The sequence below is a fragment of the Caloenas nicobarica genome, chromosome Z, assembly GCF_036013445.1.
Source record: "Caloenas nicobarica isolate bCalNic1 chromosome Z, bCalNic1.hap1, whole genome shotgun sequence".
In the NCBI taxonomy this organism is placed as follows: domain Eukaryota; kingdom Metazoa; phylum Chordata; class Aves; order Columbiformes; family Columbidae; genus Caloenas; species Caloenas nicobarica.
The window spans coordinates 101,694,819-101,717,619 of NC_088284.1; the positions used below are offsets into that span (position 1 = coordinate 101,694,819).

Below are 22,801 nucleotides of genomic sequence, written 5' to 3' on the forward strand. Positions count from 1 at the left end.
GCAAAGGATTCCCCTGCTTTCTGGTAGGAAGAAGCCCACCAGAAAACTACACCTGGATTCCACACATTCTTGGGAGCCACAAGGTGTGCTGACCCTCTCTCTACATCTCGGGCATTAGTGGCAGCTTTCCCAGGCCTTCCTACAGATTTTCATTCCTCCTCGCTTTGCTGAACAACCTTCTGTATCACCAGTTTCCCCATTGGGAATGACAGTGAACAGCCACACAGCACAAATAAATTTATAAATCAATTGGACCTTATTCAGAAACTGCAGCAAAAATATGTGTATAAGGAAATTTAAAAAAAAAAAAGAAAAAAAAGGAAAAAAAAGCATGTAAATTCTTTCTGGAGCGGTCTCAAAGGAGGAAAAAAAAAAAAAAAAATCTTAGCCCTTGGTCAGACCTCTCAATGTGCCGCCAGAATCCTCGTCTCCAGCACAGTTTTGTCTTTTGGCTGGTAAGGACACTTTCTACTGCACAGTGTCTTTCCTCAGTGAATTCAAGCCCCTGGCAGCTAGATTACAACTCAACAGCTTAGGCAGCTCCCATATGGCTGAGGGACACTCTTGGTTTCTTAGCACTGCTCCATTGTCCTGCTAACAACTACTGGAATGCATGCCCTGTGCAGTTCATATTCCCAAAGCAGGGACGGGCAGTTTACTGATTGCCTCTGTGTGCCTGTATCAATCTATCACGAGAGTGGCTCCTAAAGACAAAGAAGGAGAACAACACATTTCTCACACATCTGAGAATTAATCTACCCAAGTCCACCCTTCGGCATCCTGACAGACTTGGAATCTGAGTGGTTCTGCTTGGTGGGAGCTTCCACTGGTGGGATCTCCTCCTCAGTGTGTGTATGACTTCACAAAAGACTTGTCTGGCTAAAGCAGAAGAAAACCTCAGGTTGCACAAAAGGTAAAATTAGCGGCACAGCCCTTTTTAGTGTAGGATGCCTAAATTGGCAGGAATGTCAAGCAGGCTCAGTGTCCAGCCAGTGAAGGATGGGAGCTTCAGTTCTACCTTTCACTGATGGCAGGGCAAAAGGACAAGCTACAAAAGGGTACTTTCTTGTGCAGGACTTGTTGGGGAATGAATCTTTATCATCTTCTGAAATTGCTCAACACATTAGGGAGACAAGGGATCAAGGTACGGCCACAGTGCAAGTCAGACCTTGCCACGCTCCTAGCATGAGAATCAGGGTGTAGACTATACATCACTTATGATCAATCCTAAGGTGTTTCTCCAACCCAGAAAGAAATGAAACAATGAAGTACAAATGACTCAAAGTAATTAGGAGAGAAATCGTCAACCAGTCAGAAATCTGGTCGCAGGCTTTGACAGATTGAGAAAGGTGAATTTCTGATATAGCAAGGTCCAGGGGGTTCCTGAAATCTGACAGACAGATTTTACCGGCTGTTCACATCTCCTGCAACACAATTGATTATCTACGTGCCCATGGAAGGAAGTAACAAACTGCATATATCTTCAAAAGTTTGAGCTCTAGTGTGCACATGAATGTTTCCCAGAAGATCGTTTGTCCTCACAAACAGAGCATCTGGATGAAACTCAGAATAAAGTCATCTTCCCATTTACTGATATAGATGATGATGTAGGTTCAAGAAGAGTTTTACAAAAACATGTTCAATGGCATGCTCACAAAAATCAGAGAATCCTGTTAGAAATCTTTCCTGGAGAAAAGCAGAAATATAAACACTAAGAATAGTTATACTTAGAGAATGTTTCATATTACAACACATAATTAAAAATTAACTGGGCCATCCTGTGCCATTTCCATTTGGGAAATAAGCTGTATTTCACAACTGAGGTGAACTATTCCTAAAAACCAACCAACAAACCAAAATACTACAAAACCAAACCAAACAAAGAAATGCAGAATCAACTCCCACATTTCACTTGTTCTGTAATTGAGCAATAAGCACTTTACCTACTGGGGTAAACTGGGATTACACATACAAATTGCTTCATGTTCTTCACCTACCAGCACCGGAAGTGACCAAGTGTAATCAGGACTCAATTACAATCTCACCAGAGTTATCCGCTGACGCTGCTCTTGCAGCTAAAGAGCAGGCTTTTTTCCTAAAGCAGGTCTGACCTCTATGGGCCCTCAATTCTCTGCTCCAGTGTAGCAAAAAAAGTGACAATAAAAAAGTCAGTAGTTAGTGCTCTAGAAAAAAGGAGTGACACAGTAGTCATCAAGGAAGAATAGACGTGCCATTGGGAAATGGACTGGAGCCCAGACAATGTCAAATCCATCTCGGTGAAGAGTTTTACAGTATCAGCTACAACTCATTCACTCTTGTCTTCTAGAATGCTTTACTGAAGTCTGCAAAATTTAGAAAGAGAGCACAGAAATGCACTGGCTTCAAAATCTTTGCCACAGAAGGCTGTAAATAGCAATATTAGAAATTGTGACTCTTCCGTTTGCCCCACCACAGGGTGCTATAAGAGGGGTGCACCTGGCAGCTCACTTTCTTCCTACGGATAGAGCAATTACTGCCATGGTGTGCCCAGCAGTCACTGCTTTGACCCTGCCGTTCTCACAGCTGGTAGCCCTTCAAGCTATCTTACAAGCAAAACTTATCTACTCGCTTCCCTAGAAGCACTGAGGAAACTTCTCAGTTCAAAAGCCAATTTAAGTCTCTCCTCACACCCACCTCTCACCAGCTCCATTAACTCTCTTAATAGACTAGAAAGCATGTGTTAGTGTTTTCTGTGATAGACTATCAACTCCATGCCAATTGGGTCTGGAGACTTGGAAATTATACTATTTGGGAGGCTGCTATCAGGCAGCCTTCTTCCAAATTATTTTACAAACCAGCTGCAGCCAGCATCTGAAATGTAGACAGGATTATTTAAAAAAAAAAAAAAAAAAAAAAAAAAAGGAAAGAAAAAAAATCCCAAAGGTAGAAAGCTGATCTGAAGGAGGCAGCAGGCAAAGAGGAAGGATTCTGGGAGCAGAGGTGTGATGAAATCAGAAGAGTCTTAAAATTACTCCCTGATTCATCCCACCTTGCAGCTTTGCAGTGTTTCTGATGCACAGGAGGAAAATGTATTTCGTCTCAAAACCACTTGTGATTACTGAATTTTGGGAAGAGAAGGTTTTGAAAAATTCAGGATCATTTCAAAGAGGGATCCCATTACCTGGAGTTTTTCCAGATCCCTCAGGGCCAGGCAGATTGGACTGATATTTCTGTGAAAAAGACTCGCTCTCACTGATGGCTCTGCAGTTGGCAGCATTTTGTTTCATAACTTCGGTGCCTGGTAAGAAACACTGATGTGGGCAGCGAAATTTGAGTATAACAGGGTAATATTCTCTGAACTAGCATATGATTTGCAGAAATCCGAGAAAAGTTGTGCAGAAGAGAGCTGAAACAGTTTGAGCTGTCCTAAGAATGTGCGAAAAGCCTGAAACTGCAACTTGAAGACCAAATGGCCTCAAATCCTAAGAGATTTTCACTATACTACTACCTTTCTCTTTTTGCCTTCTTCCTGCTGCTCAGAGGAAAGCAGACAGCAATCACTCTTTCTTAAAGGCAGCATCACATTGTAGGAGTACCATGAACACAACCTGCCTAGCACCACATTGTTTGGCTTTAAAGTGCAATCCTCCTCAGAGAAATAACAATTTAAAGGTACTTTGTCACCACACACACATCTGGTCCCCGAGGGGCTTCATTATCCCTTTAATGTGTAGTGAAAGAATACTAGATCTTTCCCTCTCTTCATCCCTCCCAAGTGTCTTTCAGTCATGCCTGCTTAAGTTTGCTGATAAAAACACATATTTGCATGGTCGTTAGCAAAGGGGTTGGAAGGAGGAAGCTTTATAAGCTCTCGGTTTGTGCCTCAAACCCAGAACTACCAAATGAGCTCCCTTTTTGGAAACTCTGTAGTTAGAAAAGCAACTGGCTTTCATGCTTCAAGGTTTCAGCTGTTCACTTGTGAGAACTATAACAGCAGCACTTTTCACTGCTCATTAGTATCCATGCTCTGCTCTCTACAGTGCTCTGCCATCCAGATCCAGGACTGATGGAGGTCTCCTCACCCCACTGCTTGTCTGTGCCCCTTGTACCAGTTTCACTGGCAGCACCTGTGTGGGGATTTAGCCTGAGTTTCACATTCGCCAAAATTCATCCTCACATGCACTGAAACTGGTTGTACTCGCAGCTCCCACCTCCCCAAGTGCTACGGCACTGAAGATGCTTATTGAGCTCACTGGCTTCACCACAGCAGCTAATGCAGACTGGAATCCAAATCGAAACAGCAGCTTTTCTGAGAGACCTTAAACAACACCCTGCAGTCAAACAAAGCAGGGTGGCAATGACCTTAACTGAGACCTTCACAAAGTCAGCCAAGGGCTCCCTGGCAGAGTTGAGCCGCTCATCACAACCTACTCAGAAAAGGCAAGATAAGGAGGCAGATTTCACCCCATCTTCTAGGCAAACCTCAGCTGGAGCTCATCTTGCCACTAAGTTCTGCCACCCCAAAAATGAAGAAGGACATGGACCTGTTGGAGGGAGTCCAGAGGAGGACCACAAAGATGATCAGAGGGCTGGAGCACCTCTCCTGTGAAGAAAGGTTGGGAGAGTTGGATCTGCAAATTCTTCAGGGTAAAAATGAAGAAAATATCTGCTTTCCCCCCCACCCCCTTTTTTTACTAATAGCAACCTCTGCTTCTAAGAGCACATCCTTCCCCAAGGATGCCAAAGCTGGCATTTCCTAGCGTAAACTCTACAGAATAATCACACCGTTTAGAAAATAACTCGTGTCTCTGGAGTTCTCAGTTTCCCTATTTGTCAGTAGAAAACGAGACATTTCCTCAAAATATACAGTAAAATAGCCTCTAGCAATAGACTGCAATTCTTCTCTTTACAATAGTTTTATGACTGTGTGTGCGGTCTCCTGGGAGTTCTTGCATAATCATTTATACAAATGACAGAAACTTAGGACAATGAGAAGCAGAAAGGGAAATGCAACCCTCATGCATACAGTTGCTTTGAATAGTCTGCAGAGAAAGTGGTTTTCTCTGTGGCAAAGAGATGTTCTGCTCACTCGTAGGTCTAAATCAGGAGATCACAACCACTCCTAAGGAGAGGCAGCATGCTGTACGCTGCTTCCAGAGCATTCCAGTACAGCCCAGTGCTCAAACTCCTCCTGGGCTCTTTCAGTGCTCCGGAACAGTTCTCTGAACCAGACTTACATTCTACATATGTTAAAATATCACATAGTTAAAAGTGGTAATACCCAGAGGGAGATCTTGAGAGGGGGATGGGTGTCCAGTTCATAACCAGCTTCCTACCTCTCCTTCACAGCACAGTTTGTCCCAGCCAAGCAAAATCTGCAGGCTCTGCAGGAGAGGTAACTTGCATTTGAATGTAAAGGAGCTCCTTTCATTTGTGCTACTCTGGGAGGCTGTCACCTGCTTCCAATTTGTTGACATTAGGTGAGAGTAATGACGGTCTTTGAAAATATACCATAAAATTGCTATAAAAACTTGGTTTTTCTGTGGATATTCAAAATTTCTACCTGTGTGGAGGTGGAGAAGGGGCTGTCAACTCCTATATGTATGAACGACACAGCAAGAAGGTACTGAAAGAAAATCCATTTACTCAAACACTTCCCCCCTCCTTTTCCTTCTCTTTTCAATACAAATTAATTCGACGGTCTGTATAAAAAGAGGGGTGGACTGGTTCAGCACAACGTAATGGAGCAGTTTCATTTAGCTGCAGCTCTCCAGAGGGCAGAGCTCTTGGTGAGACCGAAACCTCCAATGCTTAGAAGCACAGGCTTCACAATCTGTTCCCTGTGCCACCGGAAACACATTTCATCTCTCCCCTCATGCAGCCTCCAGGAAAAATAAATAAATAAATTTATGGAGCAACATGTCTGAAGCAGTGAGCAGAAACGTGTCCCAGAGGGGTGCTAAAGCATATAATAGCTGTATTTGTCTTCCTGGAAATGCCCTGGTACAAGACAACAAAAAAGAAGGTAGGATCATTTATTGTGCTCAGGTTTTAAGAGATTTCTGAGTAGATCTGTTAAGCTTGCACGATGTTAACAAAACCTACCTGAACGCAACAGCTTTTGCCTTTCTGGGACAAAGGCAAAACAGCAGAGAGGCACTTAGAAGATGGTGGTGCAAGTGAGTATGGATTTTACTTCGGGATGAGTTCTAGGTCTGAGTAACTTGCTTGTTGCTGCTTCTCCCTCCCTGCCCAGCCACATGCAACACAAACTGGTTCTTCTTTATTTCAGAACAGATTATTGGGATTTGTTCATTCCATGTTCATGAGCTGTTCTTACTCTCTCAGGCACTTGTGCCAGCACTTACTTCAGACACGGCCCAAAACACACTGGGATTAGTAGTGGGGATCACAAGACTAAGAGGGAGATCTCCAGCCAGGGTAAGGATAATGGCCCAGCAAGGCTGCCATGGGTAGATGAGAAGAGGTTTTCTGGAAGGAACACATCTTCCTTAAGAAAGCATGGATGGATGGATGGATGGATGAGGGGGGTGCTATGGAAATGAGAACAGACCTGGAGTATGTGGATAAAAGGGAGACAATAGAAAGTATAGATAGATTAAAATATTTTCCTTGGTTGCTCAATTTTAGACATGAAGACTAAAAAAAAAAAAAAAAAAAGCCAAAATAAAACAAAGAAAAAAACCCCACAACAAAAAGAATTAAGCCAAATAATTCCATATCTGAATTTTCTCCTATTGCTGAAACAATGATAGTCTCAAAAATATGGTTTAGGTCACAGAGTTATTATGGCACTGGGGTTAACAACATGTTTCCCTAAGGGAAACTGGGTGGGTTGTTGTTCAGAGACTTCACCATTGACTGCACAGTGTGGTATAAAACATGGAGATCTGCTGTCAAAGAAACCAGACAAGCACTTTGAAGACCTGGGTTTTATTCTCCAATTTCCTCAAGCAAGTCACTTCCCAACCACTCTGTCTCTTTCCCATCATGCCTGGAAGCTCTTGGGCTTGTGGACTTTCTCAGTACTTATCCAGTGCCCAATGTAACAGGACTCCAAGTTTTTATCAGGGTCTTTGGCTAACCACAGCACATAAAGGATACCAAATGGTATGTCTAAGGGAGGTGCCCTGCTGAGAGGTTAAATACAAGAAAACAAAATCAGAACTCAAAGGTATTGCAAGTACAATCAGTTTGGAGTCCAAAGAAAAAAATAAACAAACAAAAACCCCAAGATTAAGCCAAGTACTTATGGCCAGTCTTTTTCCTTTAACTGCAAGGAAAAGCAAGCTTTACGAAGTGATAAAGCCATCCAAGAATGGTTGCAGTTGTTTCTTTTAAATGAACCAGAGAGAACAGATGGTCTCCTCTCATACTGTCACAAAGGTCAAAATTAGCCACCCCTAAGACTAGCAGGTTCTTGAAATGCTCAAGTGCTTGTGTCTGGTCATTATGACTAATCCACTCTCCAGAACAAGAAAGGTCAAATGAAGAACACCTCTCCAAATACTGCAATAACTCCTAGCCATGGCTGATGTGTAATGCACTCAGACGTGGTGTCAACAGCTGCTCCTAAAACCCAATGAGTCAGCCTTTCAAAAGAGCTTGTCAGCTCTCACTGTTAGAGCTTTCATACAGATTATATTTACTCCCTAATGTTTAAAAATATCCTTCTTAAACCTTGGAAATATAAAATGTTTGCCTTACAGAATTTGTCCTTTTCCCCCAGACAGCTGCCCAAGAATGTCTCATGTATCTATTTGAGAGCAAACCTTCCTAGCTCTTCTTTCACTTTCCTCTCCACACGCTGGCAGCTGAACCAAAGGCAGGTCTCTGTTCCTGAAGTCACGTACAAAAGAAGAATTTCTGGTCCCTTTCACAAATTTTACCTCAAACCACAGTGAGCCTTCCAGAGTACTGTGAGGTTAAGTGTTCTGCTCAACAGATAGAGTACAGAGACATTGGGGGACTCTCCTTTGGTCCTCCAACAGGCATGCAGGCACAAATCCCCTGTCCATCCCCTACTCTAATCACCAATCTCCCTTGGATGTTGTCATTTAAATAAAAAGGCCTATTGGAAATGACAGGTGAAGAAAGCAGTCCAGGCATGAAATGCACTCTAAAGTGTATTAATAGAAGGTTGCCAGACAAAACGGCACAAGGCATTTGATCGCATCATCTTAGGCTTGTTGTTCATGCTCCTTTGCATCTGGCTGCGTGATTTCTGCCAGATTCTCGGCTGGAGGAGCAGGCTAGGATTTGCCTGCTTTCCCTAACCCGTGCCGGGCTCAGCTGCAATCATGCAGAGCACTGAAAGAAATCCCTTTGAGTCGGGATTCATTCTGAACATGTAAAACCCAGACAAATGACTGCTTCTCCAAAGTGAATCCCATTTCACAGCAAGTAGGTTATTAGTGTGGAACTCCATACAAGTAGCCTGCATTCAAAAGCCCTCTGCATTATTAATAGAAGATGAGCTTTTGACATCAAAGGAGAACCATTATGTATGCTAAACGGTGGCAAAAATTGTACCCGCACTTCAAACCTTTTCAGTTCTTTGTCCCTTGTAAATCAATCAAGGTTGACAGATGCTTTAAGGAGAGTAATCTTTTCAATGATACTGTCAATGGATAACATAATGGAACATTGTCTCTGTGCTGTGTGAAGACATGGAGCTAGTCAATTATGGACAACACTTCATGCAGCCGCCAGTTTTCACTTGAAGTGCTGCTGTTGAAGTATTATAATCCCAACAAATGGCCGCAGCAGCATACAATGTAAATGAGACCTCCTGAAGCTTTGGAAAATTAATTAGTAACAACAGTGGTCCATTCCCACACTTTAAAACACCGGCCTGGTAATGTTAACGATGCACTTCCCCCCTTCCCTTTGAGCAGTCAATAGGGCATATTTACATTCACTATTTTTAATCTTAAACACTTTTCCCTCTTCTTTTTAAATGCAGGAAACTCAAGATTCCTTTTGAGCAGTAAACTTCACCCCTTATATTTCCAACCAGTCATATAACCCACATGGCTGGAGCTGAAAACAAGAGAACAGAGACTTTCCCACCTGCAGATAGCAGTAATATTCACTCCTCGTGCTTCACACATGTTGGACACTTTGTGACTGTCTCCTTTTCCAGTACTTCTACGCCCTCAGCTGCCCTGAGAAGAATGGCTTGCGTACATGTCAAGGGAAAAGCTTCCGGTCTCAAGAGACCAGTAGGATGCGAGTTGAAAGCCCAATGTACTGAGCACCAGCAGCACCGAGGTCAAACTGTGGTGCACTGGATACCAACATATACACCCGCTTGCCAGCTTCTACAGAAAGGAGATTGAGAGTCAAAGGGGAGAGACTGCGCTGTTTATTTAGCTATTGGCTTCTATTACCTACACCATTTTCTCAAAGATTTTCCCTTTGTCAACCGAGGCTTGCACTAAGAAGAACACTTAATCTCCCACAGTAGCAGAGAGGAATCCCACATTTGAGCACAAAATTTCTTAACTCCTATCAATTGCAGGTTTTCATTGCTATGATCTGTGAACAGCCCTTTATCTATAATGTGTTTTTGAAACGACTGGGTGCGGGTAAGAAACTCAATCATTGAGGTCTTCTTGGACAAGAACCGGCTGTTCCTTGAACCCAAGTACCTCTTCCCTAGGCTCCGAACAGCTGGGAACAGATGCAGCTGCTGTCCCTCCTCTTTTATTATGGATTTGATCTTCTGCACTGTGGATAGTTTTCTGAGAAGCCCTTGCAGTGGTTGACTGCAGAAAGCTTCACCCTGCAGCAACCCCCCAAGCCCCCAAAACATACAGACAAATGGTTAAACAATACTGACATGGTTAAGGAACACTATGAGGCAACAGAGGAAGCAACAGCAGCCATACACACTCTAGGCATCACCACCTGCCACTGCTGATCCTAAGAAGAAAAGGGAAATGTTTGGTCAACCAGAGGCCTCCCTCCTGGCAAATGAAAAGACAGAGGAAAGGATATCTTCTGCCTAGCCTTAGAAAAGTCCTTAGCCATAGATCCAGACTTTTTCCCGCTCTTGCATGAAACAAACTACCACAGAATAGAGAAACAGGGATCAGGAGGTGTCAATTACTCCTTCCTTTTGCTAGAACAGATCTGTCAAGAAAACAGTGGCAGCAACTGCTTTTCTATACTCACTTCCCACTCAAACTCCACAGTGCTATATGCACAAGCACACGACAAAAAAAACCTGTCTAATGCATCTTGATGAGAAAGCTTTAGTCTAGCATTCTTGCTATCATGAAAATGGCCTTTTTCCAATTACAGATCCTTTTGCCCTGCAGGCTCATGCATACACAGCTTTTGTATCTGATTTTAGATTTTGTTTCTTTAGAGCTAAACACATGGAATGCTGCAGGGTCCCTATGTTCTTCCACCCACCATCTCTGCCACAAGCTGGTTGGGATGGCACCACAGGAGGCAGGCACTGTGCCCCAGCTGTCCCTGTCTTTGAGAGGACACCCAGGTTTATCTCTCAGTACCCAGATGATGAAGTATAAGTAAAAAGGGGACAGAAGAGACTGGGAAAATATATGGTAGGTATCAAAGAGGATGAGGAACATAAGAGATGTAAAATCAGGGCCCAAACAGTAGGTTCTTCTGTTCTTCTCTGCTTGGTTCAGGATTCCAAAGTTGTTTTTGATTGAGCCTGTTCCTATTATATAGATGCCAAATGTGATCCACTGCCTTCCCTCCACACAGCTCATGTCTGGAAGTTCCCGCTGCCTTGGCTAAGATGCATTTCTGAATATTCCTTATCCCAGTCAAAGCACAATGGGGCACGGAACACCTCTTACTTGAACAGCTGTCCACTTAAGCAAACCTGGAGTGCACAGATTGAACCAGAGCAAGGAATAGCTGTACAGAAGTAGCTTCATTGGCAGCTCCACAGTTATGTAAGGTGGGCCAAGAGAAGCAAGCAAGCAGTTACAGGCAGGCTCAAACGTTGTATGTTCTGCTTGCACAGCTTTCAAGGAGAACAGGTGCACAAAAGAGGCTACAGAAATGGCCAGGATGTTGTACTTGCACACAAAGTTGCAACACACTGGACCAGAGTCTTAAATCTACTGAGTTCTGCAGAGCTACTGCAACCAATGTGTGCTAAGGATCTGTTCTACTTGATTTGAAACTTGCTCTGAAACATATGCTCCTTTCTAACTCATTTACAGGAGTTTACCATTCATTTCCAATATCCAAAGATACCTACACACATACTTTCTTCCAAGTAACTAGACATGTATTTAATAATTGCAGATTTTCTTGCAGAACAGTTTTCCATGGTAATATAAAAAAATTTCAAAAGCATACATTGCCCTTGTCACAACTTTCAACAGAACATTATCTAACCTTTTATTTCAAGTTTATTATTTTTACTTCTATTTACTATTATATTATTAAAGTGTACAAGTAAAAAAAATTGCCAACATAATGTAATATAAACAATGAAATAATAAAGCTGACCCAGTGATCAAAAGACAAAAGATCTTGTGATAAAAACTGTTTCAATAATTCAGAACCAAAGGTTATAATACGGAAGATGAAAAACCTGCTTCTGTTTATGTATCTAATGACAATACATGAGATCACACCTTACCACTTTTGGATAAGATAAGTATAAGAGGGAAGATGATAGTTAATAATGACAAAAATTTTAAGTAGCCCTCTATTCATATTAAAATAAAATTCACACAATCTGATTAAGCCAGAGATTTATCATTAAAAATAAATTAGGAAAAAATTACTTAAGAGAAACATTGCTTACATAAGAGAAGTCTTCAGCATTCTGACAGAGTAGCTTGGGAAAAACAGCCTGTCGCTGAAATCTTTCCTCATCTTCAAAGATGTTCCCATACATGAAGCCATTCATCATGGTGGAGTGGGCATGGATATCAATATAGAACTCCAAGTTAATCTTCTGTTGAGGGAAAACAGCAACAACAACAAAACATTCAGCATGAGATAAATCATAACTGTGTTATGTAGGTGAAGCCTCCCATAAATCCCGTACTGCCATCCTTGAATCTAACCATGGTGCCAGCGTGGGAGAGCCATGCTACAAACATTGCTCTGGTGCATCCAACCTTTCGTGCCTCTTTGTGAGTGCATGTGAGATGCAACGCAGAAGCATGACAGACATTTCTTTTCTGAGAAGGCTGGAATATTTATGCAGCACAGGACACTGTGCAAAACAGAGCCAAAGCATTATCCTTTGCTTTGATACAGAGCTTAGTGCCACTGGTAAAAATATGCACCTTCCAGTTCTAGACCATGATGGTTTGGGCAAACTTTGCCATCTCTGCACAATTCTGCATCACAATAAGTGGATGTATCATTCTGCCTGGCAAGATAGGCTCAAAATTGTGTAAAAAAGACTTCAGTATTTCCTGTGCAGTTTATTTCCATTTGGAAGGAGAAATATCACAAATGTTTTTGTCTTACTCTGCTTTGTAGTAGTGATTCAACAGGATAGCTCCCGAAAGTAAGCACCCTGAATGCCTCTGCACTTGCAGCTTCCCATGTGATTCTGCATCAACTCTTGCTTTCAAAAGAAAACACCAGGACCCCCTAACACAGAAGAGCCTGCTCTCCTCGTACCCCTCCTGGACCGGCAATTCAGTGTCAGAAGGCTCAGTATGAAAACGCTGCTGGTCTCTAGTTCAGGGACACATTGTTTTCCTCACATCATAAATAAGTGACACTACTTCCCCTGCCATCAGTGCCAAAGAGTCAATGTTCACCTTGATCACCATGTGCAGTACCATGATAGCTGTGAGAGGGCAACATACAGTACTAAAAAGTGCTACCAGAGCATATGCCACTGGATTACCCAGAGTTTCCCCAAACTCTTGCAACTTTTGGTCCTCAACAAATGGTGCTCCGTGACTAGACAGTGACAAACCCATCTCTGTCTGCTGGCCACCGTGGGGCCAGTAAGAACCTTACTGGTGATCAGAGGGTTCCAGTTCAACATCTCCTTGACTCCACAGGGAACGGGGAAGAGCTCTGTCAGCAGGACAGGAGTTACAATGCTTAGCTCTGTACCCCTCAGTGGCAAATAGGGACCCTGGCCAGTAAAATACAACATGTAGCTATCCGGCCATATCTCTCATCTGCCCACAAAGCTTGCTTAGGCTACTGGAGAATACTGAGCTACAAGACAGTCCAATGTAATACAAACACAGCTTGTACTATGCAGTTCACGTGACAGCAGTGTCAGCTCTTCTAGAGACTCTCGTATGGGGACAATATCATTCGGTATGTGAAACTAATATGATACAGATTTACTTTCCCTTGGCAGAAAACCAATGTACAATACACAGTGACTGTTTAGTTTAATTAAACAGCCTAGAGAGAGTAATACTGTATCTTATTAAGCCTCTCCTATGTTAAAATGTTAGCTAATGCAATATCAATATCTGACCATGCTTCATAGGAAAAGGAACATTTGATTGTGTTTGGCTCTAATACAATAAATTGTTTGCTCCTGCCAAAACATTATGCGGTGCTGTAGAAGACCAATACTGCAATAAAGCACACATCTGCTATTTGGAGATATAGCACTGAGGACAAAGATTAGCATTGACAGGACGAAGCACCACATAGGATTTTCTCCCTCTCTGAGCATACAGAAATTAAAACCGAGATCGAGTAATATTATTTTTCATAAGATAATTTTCCCATCAGAAACGGAATTTGATGAGATCAGATGCACACTGGCATATCACCATAAAACAGAACATGTTGTAGAGTCTCAAAACAGTGATTTGATGATGAAGTGAGGAGATAATCTAGTTAAATGGGATATTTGCAAAGCATGAATGTCCTTCACATAGAAGTCAGTGCCCTAAGTCATACTTATTTTAAAACAACTAGAGAGAATTCTTTATAGGGACACATTTACCATGCTGAAAGGCACAGTGAGATATATAACAACAGACTAGTATCATTTGTATCTTAAACAACACAAATAAAGATGCTGGCATAAGCTGTATTATTTGTGCTGTGTCATACTATACTTATTTGTTTCCGAAAGAAGGTGTCTACACACAGGGACAGATTACTAAGATAACTTTCCATAGGCTGTCCAGCAAGAAATTCAGCTGCAGAACATGGGTGACCTGAGCCTCAGCTTAACATTCAATTGATCAAGTCATCCAGTCTAACACAGCATCACTAGGGAATGTTTTCTAAACTCTCCTAGGATTCTTGCTAAAACAGCTTCTTAAAAAATTGTTCCAAGGAACTTTAGAGAATCCCTTGGGGTGCTGAAATTTCTTTGAAGATCTTTCTTGATCATCAAAACTGTTTTCAAATAGTCTGGTTACAATAGTTATTTGTGAGGGAACAGTGTCCTTGATAGATATCACCTTCAGCTAAAGATTAAGCTTCCAGATCACTTATTTGGAAACCATGACATTCAACAGATAGCTCATCACCCAGACAAGTGTTTAAAAACATGAATCCAGTCATTCATTACAATGTATTTCAAAAGTCATTTCCTAAGTCAGCCCACAATAACTATTGAACTGTTTTTTTCTGGTTTTTGCTCCTTACCCTCCTACTGAACAAAAACTCCTCTGTTTCACAAATTCCTGACTGCTAAATAAAGTTCAAATTTGCAACTGTCCATCCTATTCAGTAAGTTGTTAAACATTGCTAGATTAATTGCCAGTTAGATGTACTACTCCCAGCCACTGCTGTATGTCAGCAGAACAGTATTTCAGTGTTTCACATTTCTTTTCTTCCCATTACATTCATTATTTTATCAAGGAGAAACATTATGAGCATTCTCCATTACAGAATAAAATAATTCGGTGCACTGTTAATAACATAAGTTCCTAATGGAAATATTCTCTTTATTCACAGACACAAAGATATTGTGGCCTTAAAATCGAGAATAACAGCCCAGTCACTGGGACAGTAAACTCAAAGTTTGCCACCTCATTCCCCAAATAGTAGAGAATTTGTTTGCAAACAAATTGTGCAAAAGAATTAAGATAAGTTCCAGAACAATAATGGCATTTCTTATCTTTAGAGTCATACACATTCTTAACTCCTTTATGGGCGGGAACTGTTTCACCCACTGGTACACTGCAAATTTGAGTTAGGGAATAAAGTTTCATATTTCAATTAAGGTTCTCTGGAAGGTTTTGACATAATTACTGATCTCCTGCAATTTAGGCAGGATCACAGAATTAACATTTTATTAAATATATAATGTCACCTGCTGATGGGAATTTCAGAAAAATCAGCAGAGAACCAATGTTCTGAATTTTTTGTCTTTGAGATCAGGAGAATTTTAATGGGAGAATGAAGTTAATAAATACATGTGTGCATTTACATGAGTGCACACAAACACACTTAAAACATAAACCAATCCTATCTGCTATTAAACCACAGGGGTATCTGTCAGTATCTACCCAGCAGAATCTACCCTGGTTATGGCTTCTAATACAATAGCATCTACAAGTAAAAATGAGAATAAATTTAGAGGAGGCTCAAAGTCTCAGTCGCATTTGGTTCAGCCTTTAAGCAGAAAATAATGAATAACCAGGCTCAAACATCTCTGGGTGCCATAGTTGCCTTCTGAGAGACATACAAGTTATATCCTACAATATGATATTAAACTCATCATTTTCTGCTTCAGAGGTGGAATGCAAAATGATTCAGATGCCTTATAAAAATCATCATGCAACGTAATTCCCTCAAGTGTCTTTTCTTTGTGCTTACAAGTAGCAGCAGATATTTTCTCTCTCACACTCTTTTTCTTAAGCAAAGTTGTAATTACCTGGATGACCAAGCTTACGGGGTTGGAGAAAACAAAGGCAGACTTGGTCTTTCTTTGTGTGTCAAAACAGAAATCACTCACTAGACTGACAGAGACAATGACTGAACTCAACTTCCTAGAAAACAAGTTAACATTTCCTCCCTTGAAAAGAATTGTCTTTGCCTCTCCTTGCCACTTACTACGTAAAAACAGAATAAATAAATATGAAAATGAATTTCTGCTCTAAAGTTCATTTGAATCGCTGCCTTTGTGACACACACATTCCACTGTTCTCTTGAGTCAGTGTAAAGTTTCTGGCAGCTTGAGAAATATACGTATAAATTAGAGAGGTGGAAAAATGAGAGAAATCATGGGTAAAGAATAAGAGCTCGCATAACATTGTCAAGATATGAAATAGTCAAAGTAGCACAGAAACTGGAAACTGGTTCATGATGCCATGTAAAGTTTTGAGAAAATATAGTCACTTGTCTGCATTTTTATTTCCTTAGCTGAGTGCCTTTGGAAGTTCAGTAATTAAAGAGCAAAAAGAAAGGCTGATGTTAATAGCTAGCACTGATATGACCCAAGTTAGACTTTGAACAGTGCAATTACGATTCTTAAGGAAACAGAGATTTTGAAAAATAAATAAATAAAAATCAATAAATGCTGTAATAAAAGGACAAATGTGCATTGAGCCCAGAACATGAGCCACTAGAGAGACAAGTGATTCAGGAAGAAGCTAGCTCTGTCCACCAGCTGTCACCTCAATATGGATTTTATTAATTTTTGGGCATAGCAATTGGTTTAGAGAGAGAGTGTCCAAAAAGCCTTCTTCACTCCAATATTTCATACAGGGGATGGGATAAACTCCCTGCAATGTTTTATACAAGCTGCTGAAACCTTGGCTTGTCATTAGCAGGAGAGAACATAACAGCCTCCAGGCAGATGTTGCACTCTTAGTGCTGAGCCCGTTTGAAGCCAATGGACATACAGCAGTTGGCACAGCATGAGGAGTTTGCCCCTTTTGGTTCAGAAAAGATTCAGACATTCCCAGAAAACCAGCTCTTTGATATTTCCTCAGGTCTAGAATCTCTCAAAAGAAAATTCTCCATAGGTCTCAAATATATCCATTTTGACATACATACCATACTCAACACTTACTTGTTTTGGCAACATCTACAGTGATGACACCAGAAATATGGATATGGTTCACATTTTCAAGGTTGCCTTGAAATACCTGGATTTGGATACCTGGTAAGGTAAATTTTACCCAAATCACTTTTCTTACATCTTACATTCTCCCCATATTTTTTTCCCCAAAATTAGAAAGGGCCAGCATAAACCATCACCACCAAAAAAAAAAAAAAAGTCATAAAATACTTCCATTTTCCTCTGACAAGTCAGTCCTACAGTGTCATCTCCAATTTTGCAGATGATATAAGTCACACCTTATTAAAGGCACCATTTCACAGGTGTGCCACTACCCCTTTGTAACCATAGGGGCAACATCTTTCTCCTGTCATTCATCATCTCATGGACCACCTGCTCCATTCACTTTTCTAAACACCATGGCAACAACAGCAATTATTTAAACAAGAAATTAAAAGTAGAAAAGTGGTTTACTATTTTTAAAAACTTCTAAAGGTTAAAAACCTTAAAATAAAATTTTTAAAAAGTTTGCTCATCTTGCTTCTGGAGAAGGGAAAATGCTACTTTAGAACCACTCTTATTCTCACTGATTCAAAGAACAAAATCCAGTTTCTCCTTATTCCTGTAGACACCTTTACACAATCTGATGGTGATTCTGCAGAAGCAGCTTGCAAACTGATGTACCACTAACTTTCATGCACTTTTTTACAGATTATTTCACTGGCGTTCCAAGAGCTGTCGTCTTGTGGAATGAACCACTCCAATCCGGTTGCCATTCAAAAGTAATTATTTACTGATACAGTTCCATGACAAGTTCTCAATCTAAATAATGATGCCTCTTAATGACAGGCATAATCTGATATGACTCATTAGTAACTCAAAGAGGATGGAGAAGAGACTTCTGTTGGTTCCATGGATTCATAGAGCAAGAGGATGACATGTCCATCAACACTGCTTTCTTGCCTCTCTTTAAAAGTAAGGGATGCTTTTATCCCTTGAAGAACATGAGACTCCCTTCAGTGAGCTTGAACCATGCTCTGGTGTCCTCACCAGCAGCCCTGAAAGGAGCTAAACTCATAGTTTTGGCCTCAGAGTGGGAGGTCAGCAACATGCATATTCTGATCCTGGTTCTTTATCCACTTGCTTCTCTCACCTGCCAGTGCAGATAACAACACCTCCTGAGGATTAGCTGACGTTTGTAAAGCACTTTGAAGATATAAAGTATCACAGTGCGTACAAGCTAAGTATTAATTCATCTGCCAGGCTGATTCACTCTTTGACCCCTCTGCAGAGACGTCCAGTTAGTGTCAGCTCTGGCAGTTTTTGCAATTCAGGCACCTGTCCACCAGCTACTGGACTGAAGCCAACAATTCACACAGGACACAGAAGAGCCATCAGATGGCAGTAACATTTGGTCATGACAGGTCTGAATTGGATTTGAAAGGGTGACCTGGAGGTGAAGGGCTCTATCAAGAAGCCACTTCTGTTCAAATGCATATTAAATCAGAGAGGGGCCAAAGTGACAATGTTAAGTCCCAGATCAAGTTTAGACAAGAGTTTTCAGTCAGCTGCAGGGACAATCCTTGTATAATTTTTACTCTAAATGAATAAGAACAAGGAAATACACTTGTCTGGATTTTGGGCCTGACCTCAAGCCAAAACTAGAAGAGTGAGTCTGAACAGAACAGTCATTGTTCTGTCTCATCCTTTCTCTGTCTCCCTCATATAGAAGCGAAAATACACATGCACTCAGCAACATGTGGTTTGACCTTCACGAGCTCTGAAGTCTTTAGTTGCCTGAATAATTAGAATAAAGCATTGGGATTGAACCCAGACTTGGGGCATTACCTCACCCGAAACTTTGCTGATCTCATGATCTGCCCATCTTAGACCTCACTTGCACATCCTCACCATATGCCCCACAGAACAAGCTCTGTAAATCCTACCTTGCTCATCTGTCTGCTGCTGAACAGCACTGGCTCTACAGGAAGAGCTTTCCAGAAAAGAGAGGAGACAATAGTGGCAAAAGAATCCACAGGTTTTTGGGAGAGGGAGGGAACCCTACTACAGAAAGACAGAAAAAGGAGAAACAGGGAAAAAAAAGGAGAAAGAAGCTGAGACAGTAACGGTTTCTTATTCTGATAATTAAAGAAAGAAAATTGGATTAAGAAATAGAAACATCTAAATGACCATGTTTTCACTGGATAATTCAATTTGGCTCTGATCTGGTTCTTAAAGTTTGCTCAGCTGAAATGCTCCCAGTAGCTGTATTGAGGATTTTAGTGCACCTTGGTACTGCTCCTTAGACGGCCACTTGCTTGCTGTGTAACCACATGCAAATCATTTAATGTCTTCAGGCATCATTAATTGCTGTTTATAACCTGAAACTGTATTAAGCTCAAGACTGCCGGTTCAACTATTCACTTCATAGCAGTATTAATAGTTTTGTGGTTTACCAATAACTTTTAATTATACCTCTGCAGAACCTTCTGACTTGGTACACAGTCTTTACTTCACAAGTACAGAACTAAGGACCAAAGACATTGCCTGCCTTTCCTCCAATTACAAAGGCAAAGAGTGGTAAACCCAAAAACAATGGCTGGGAGTTATGGCTCCCTGTCCCCTAACTTTCTAAGAACTATTCCAGGTGGAAAAATAGCATGTAGTCAAACCAGACTGTGTAGCAACCAATTTCTCTAGTCTCTCAAATAATATATGGCATTATTCAATATTTCTTACTAAATAAGTAACAGCTGGCAGAATATAAAGTCATCAGGCAGAAGACCTAAGGCAAACGAAGTTAAGTGCTTTTTAAATTAGCTTATACTGCAGAACTCACTGTCACCATATTTTGGTCAAAACATAGATGAACTCCAAGATTAATTAGATAAATTCAAAGAAAAATATTCCATTATGTTATTACACACACAGCAGTGGACACAATTTCTTGATCAGAAAATCCCCAGATTACCCACTGCCAGAAGCTTCACCCTGTTCTTAGTTTATCCCTTATCATCTGCGATAGGCCATCAGATACTGAGCAAAACAGACCTTGGATTTGATGCAGCATCACTGTTCTTATTTTCCTATTATACCTTAATTTACACTGCAGAATGAAACTTTTGTAGTTCCTAAAACTAGTTTGTTGCTGGTTAAAAGTATGCATATTTCTGCAGTCTAAGCTGTCTACTTTAAAAAGAGGTTAGACCAATTACTGTAAGGCAGGTCTTGCTCTAGATAAAGCTTTCAGCTCAAGAAGCCGCTAAACCAATGATAGCTACAAGCTGGACATGAAAGGTAAAGGTTGATTTTACACATGTAAAATTTTGTGTACAGGCCCCTGAGCATCTTTTTTGCCTACTAACAACATAGCCAGAAATTCTGATTAGTTGGACATGCAGTGGTTGTTCTTATTTTACATAGATCCATGCGGAGTAAGAAAGAAAAACACATACCTGCATGCAAACTGTAAACCTGCCCAATCAGGTGGAAGGAAACAACACTAAATGTGTCATTTAAGGGTTACGTGGCCATCTACTTGCTTGGGAAGACAGGAAGGCTCTGGATGGACATGACGCACATGCTTTACTAGTGATTGACAGCTGAACAGAAAACTCTTTCTCTTCATCTTCTTGGGACAGCCTCAACACAAGCAGAAGTTATCCATGGTCATTAGTCTTATTCTGTTCCTTTGCAAGTGGCATCTTTCTTTTCCTTCCTTGCACTCAATGCAGGCAACAAGCACATCCAAGTAAGAGATAAAAGTGAAAGCTGATAAACGGGAACACAAGGACACTGAAAGAGATTAAGGACTATATATCAGACATAGCTACTGAGGGGAGGGACAGCATGCTAACAAGTAAAATATGAATTGTCCCTGGTATTCTCTTGTTGACCCAAGTTCATCTACAACTGGAAGAATAGGTTTTCTTGGGTTCAACCTACTCAGAGACAGATCAGCATAGCATTTTGCACCAAACTGCAGAGTGTTTTCTCTGTGCTTTACATCTAGCAGTATTTATTATCCATACAGTGCTATAAAAGCTAAAATGTAATGGTCATTTTGGAAGGATCGGCTTTTATAACTGAAAGCACAACATATCATGCTGTTTGCAAAGCACTTATCAGCATCAGTTGTATCTGAAACATTTTTCTTCCAATATTCCGCTACCCACACTGGCCAACAGGTAAACATATTACTGCAGGCAATACCACTTCGTGTTCTGCCCATCAGACCAAACAGCAGGGCAGCTGTGCCTATAAGTAAAGTCACAAGATCTCAAAGACAATGTATCCCCTGCAAGCGCATATTGAGGACCACTATTTTTTTTTTACTGTTTCCTACATAAAGAATATTCAGGTCTTGCAGAACATTATGGACTCAAGATTCAGCACAGTGGTATAAGAAATAATCAGTGACAATCTCAAGACGATTCACCAGGGCATAACTAAACAAAGGTATAGTAGGACTCAGACCAACATTTGATCTTTGCTCTCCTAAACGCTGCATTAGCACTGATGGTCCACATGCTGTTTTCAGGTTGAGTCACCAAACACTGAAGTGACTGGCCAGTTCTATGATCCCCGTTACTGACTGCTTCAGGAGATTAGTGCTACAATATGACTGCGTTGCAAAGAAATATTGTTGTGATTTAACCCTGGTGGGCAGCTAAGCCCTACACAGCCACTCATTCACACCCCCCACAGTGGAATAGGGGAGAGAATCAGAAGTGTAAAAGTGAGAAAATGAGGTTTACCCTTTTATTCCAACAACAGACCGCACAGCAAGACAGAAACCAGCTACATGCAACAGCAGCTTAGTAAAAGTTCTCTGGAGGCAGAAAGTGATCGCGCAAAACTTCAGCAGACAAATCAGGGGCAAACCAAACTTTTTGTGAAGTCATTCTGTTTCTTCATAGTTTCCCTGGAAGTTTCCTTCCCTCCACACTCCCACACACCACTTTGTGAGTTGGAGAAAGTCCGGAAGGATACTTTAATAAAGCTCCCAGCTTTCCCAACAGCTTCCCTTAAACTTCAGATTTCTCTGAAGGGAGGAGGTTTCTGCTATCTCCGATGGTTGGAACCTGATCCTGTCATCATTAGCTTTCTCAGAGACTCTTCATTTGTTGAATGTTGGTCTGTAATAAGCAGCAGGAAGGATAGTAATTTTTATAGCAACTACCTGCCAACAGATTTCAATTCTTTATCCCTTCAAATCCCACATCTGTCCATGTCTCCAGGCACTAGTGGAAAAAGCTCTGCATTAGTTATTTTTATTATCAACATAAAAATCTTTCCATTTATTTATTTATTAAGAAAAAAAGCAGCTATCTACAAAACTCAGTTCGTTTTGTCCTTAGGCAGACATTTAAAGCTGTCTGCCAACTTCTTTTCTTAATAAAAAAATAAGCTAAAGTCTTTATTACACACAGTGTAACAAAATATGACCAGCTACATTTACCCAGATGAGACATGTGCCATCCATTTATCTGGAAAGAATTCTGTGACTGAAAGACAAAACATCTGATAAAGAAGGCGACCCCATTTCCAAAATTCGGCCACTGGTGGGTCCTGACCACAGCGCTAAGCCCCAAAATGTTCCCCATCCCCACAGGCAGCTGAGTCCACACCACACAGTGGAGAAGGGACAGACGCTGAGCTGGTTCTGACCCACCCCCAGACAGATGGACAGTAGAGACCTGACAGTTCAGAGCAAGGAGGGCTCCATTGCATGACTATTCTGCTTTTGGGACTCAAGTGCATGGTTCTGTGTGATGCTACACCAAATGGCTTCTCCACCTCTTCCCTAGCACAGCAGAGAAGGATGGAGCTTGTACCATGTGG

General features: G+C 41.2%; 1 protein-coding gene across 1 annotated transcript in view; it reads right to left on the reverse strand.

Annotated features, from left to right (window-relative positions):
- AGBL4 (AGBL carboxypeptidase 4) overlaps window positions 1-22,801 on the reverse strand; it is a 922,470-nt gene that overhangs the window by 88,087 nt on the left and 811,582 nt on the right. The window contains exon 10 of the mRNA XM_065655883.1: window positions 11,804-11,956. Coding sequence (XP_065511955.1) covers window positions 11,804-11,956 — 153 coding nt within the window. The remainder of the gene's footprint in view (window positions 1-11,803; window positions 11,957-22,801) is intronic.